The following is a 1,823-nucleotide window of genomic DNA, read 5'->3' as shown; positions in this document are numbered from 1 at the left end:
TGGGGACTCGCCTTTGGGGGAGGCGCAGGGGGCGTTGGCTGATCCCGCGTCTGCTGCCCCGCCTGTTTTCGTGCCAAGGTGCATGTTGCTTCTGTTGGAGGTGGATGTTTTTTCCCCCCTTTTTTTCTTCCTCTCTTCCGTGCGGTTTCCCTTGACTTGTTTCTTCCTTCTTGGCCTTTTTTTGACTCTGAAGATAGCGGGTCTTGGCGGTGATGGTGGCTCAACTTTATCAGCTGTTAGGGGGCGCCCTCTTTTTTTTCATTGCCTCGTCGTTGTTTCGACCCGGATCATTGCGGCGTCTTGCGATTGCTTGCGGTTCTGGCTGTGCCTTAGGATATGGGCTAACAGCTCTAAATAACATGCGAAAACATTCCTTTACAGCTCTGAATGAGCCAATCCGCTTGAACGCACCCTCCGCAGATTTCCGTACTATGTATGAGCATATTTTTGAGCATATTTCAGATCATTATGATGAACTTGGTCAGCTGGAGGTCGGGGAGGAGCATCTGACCGTTATGCAGAACGTTTTTGCTCAGATAGGGACTCTCGATGTTGACGGCATTAGAAAGATGTGGACCTCAGTGGTTATACCCCAACTACGTAGCTCTATGAATGGTGAATCTCTATCTAACTATATTGAAAATTCATCTTTAAAACTTGAGGAAAACACCGTTTTTTGTGATATAGGAAGTGGTGTGGGGAACGTTTGTCTTCAAATTTTGGCCGAGACTCGTTGCAAAAAAGTTGTGGGGGTAGAGGTAATTCCTTCGAGGTGTCGTAGTGCAGTGCTTGCGCTTGCAAATGCAAAGAATTATTATCCCGAGCATTTTGCTGGCAAGGATGCCGTTTTCCTTAACGATGACCTTGTGAACTGTGTCTCACGCTTAACGGAAGAACGGGTAAACGTGATATTTGCCCATTCCTGGATGTTTGATGATGACCTAATGCTGAAGTTAACGGAACTAGTCACTTCTGTGCCAACAGTGCTGTGTGTCGTGACGTCACGCAGACTTGCAGAGACGGCTCTGCAGAGTAGCCCACTTAAGCTCGTTTCACAAGTTCATCTGACGGCCGATTGGAATGAGCAGGCCCCCTTCTACGTGTACAGCAAAAACCCAGCAAAGTGACGAGAATGGAGACAATGGATGAAGGAAAGGCGGTAAGAAGATGCGGGAACTGGCAGAAGTAAAAAAAAAACAGAATGCACAACGGAAAGGAACAGTGAAAATAGGAAAAGAACTGCGTATGTGAAAGTAAAAATATATGTATGTACTGGTGTTTCATTCTGCGAAGCATTGAAGTATAGAACTTTTTTTTGTTTTTTCTGTGATGCAGTAGGCTTGAAATGAAGTTGGACACCTGCATTCATGGAAAAGAAAAGCAACAATAAAACGGAATATTGCCCAGTTCCTTTTGCTTTCTTTTTTTTTTACCTGACTCGTTGCATTCTGGCTGTCGACCCCTCGAAAAATGCGTTTCATCATGAAATTTGTGCACGCCCGAGGCATGATGGTGTGAAATACAAGTTGCACCTTATTTGTGGATTTACAAGATCATCGTAAACCCAAAAAACAAGTAAAGAAGAAGAAAAAGAAAGAAACAACAAAATAGGCTCTTATTTTTTTTGCTTATTTGATTTTTTTATTACAGCTTTCCCTTCGAAAAAAAAACACACATACGTAAAACTAGTAATGAAGCGAGACCATTACGAGACAAGGTGACACTGAGGTTATTAGCATGTGCCACGTTGCATTTTTCCATCAGATTAAGAGTAGGTGGTTTTATCCTTTGTTGTAATTGATCTTAAACTTGGTTTAAAAAAA

At 43.3% G+C, this 1,823-nt stretch overlaps 1 protein-coding gene across 1 annotated transcript, besides 1 other annotated feature; it reads left to right on the top strand.

Moving 5' to 3' along the window:
- Positions 1-212: 212 nt before the first annotated feature.
- Positions 213-1,127, top strand: Tco025E_09840 (histone-lysine N-methyltransferase; the record flags this gene model as incomplete). The annotated part of the gene is made up of 1 exon (XM_029376646.1): positions 213-1,127. The coding sequence occupies one exon, from the start codon at positions 213-215 to the stop codon at positions 1,125-1,127; it is 915 nt and encodes a 304-aa protein (XP_029223221.1).
- A 439-nt stretch (positions 1,128-1,566) lies between these two features.
- Positions 1,567-1,608: a microsatellite.
- Positions 1,609-1,823: the final 215 nt, after the last annotated feature.

This window comes from Trypanosoma conorhini (genome assembly GCF_003719485.1).
Source record: "Trypanosoma conorhini strain 025E chromosome Unknown Tco_14.4_contig_01317, whole genome shotgun sequence".
Lineage (NCBI taxonomy): Eukaryota > Euglenozoa > Kinetoplastea > Trypanosomatida > Trypanosomatidae > Trypanosoma > Trypanosoma conorhini.
Note: the sequence above shows the minus strand (reverse complement) of the source record. Positions and strands in the feature narration are given on the sequence as shown.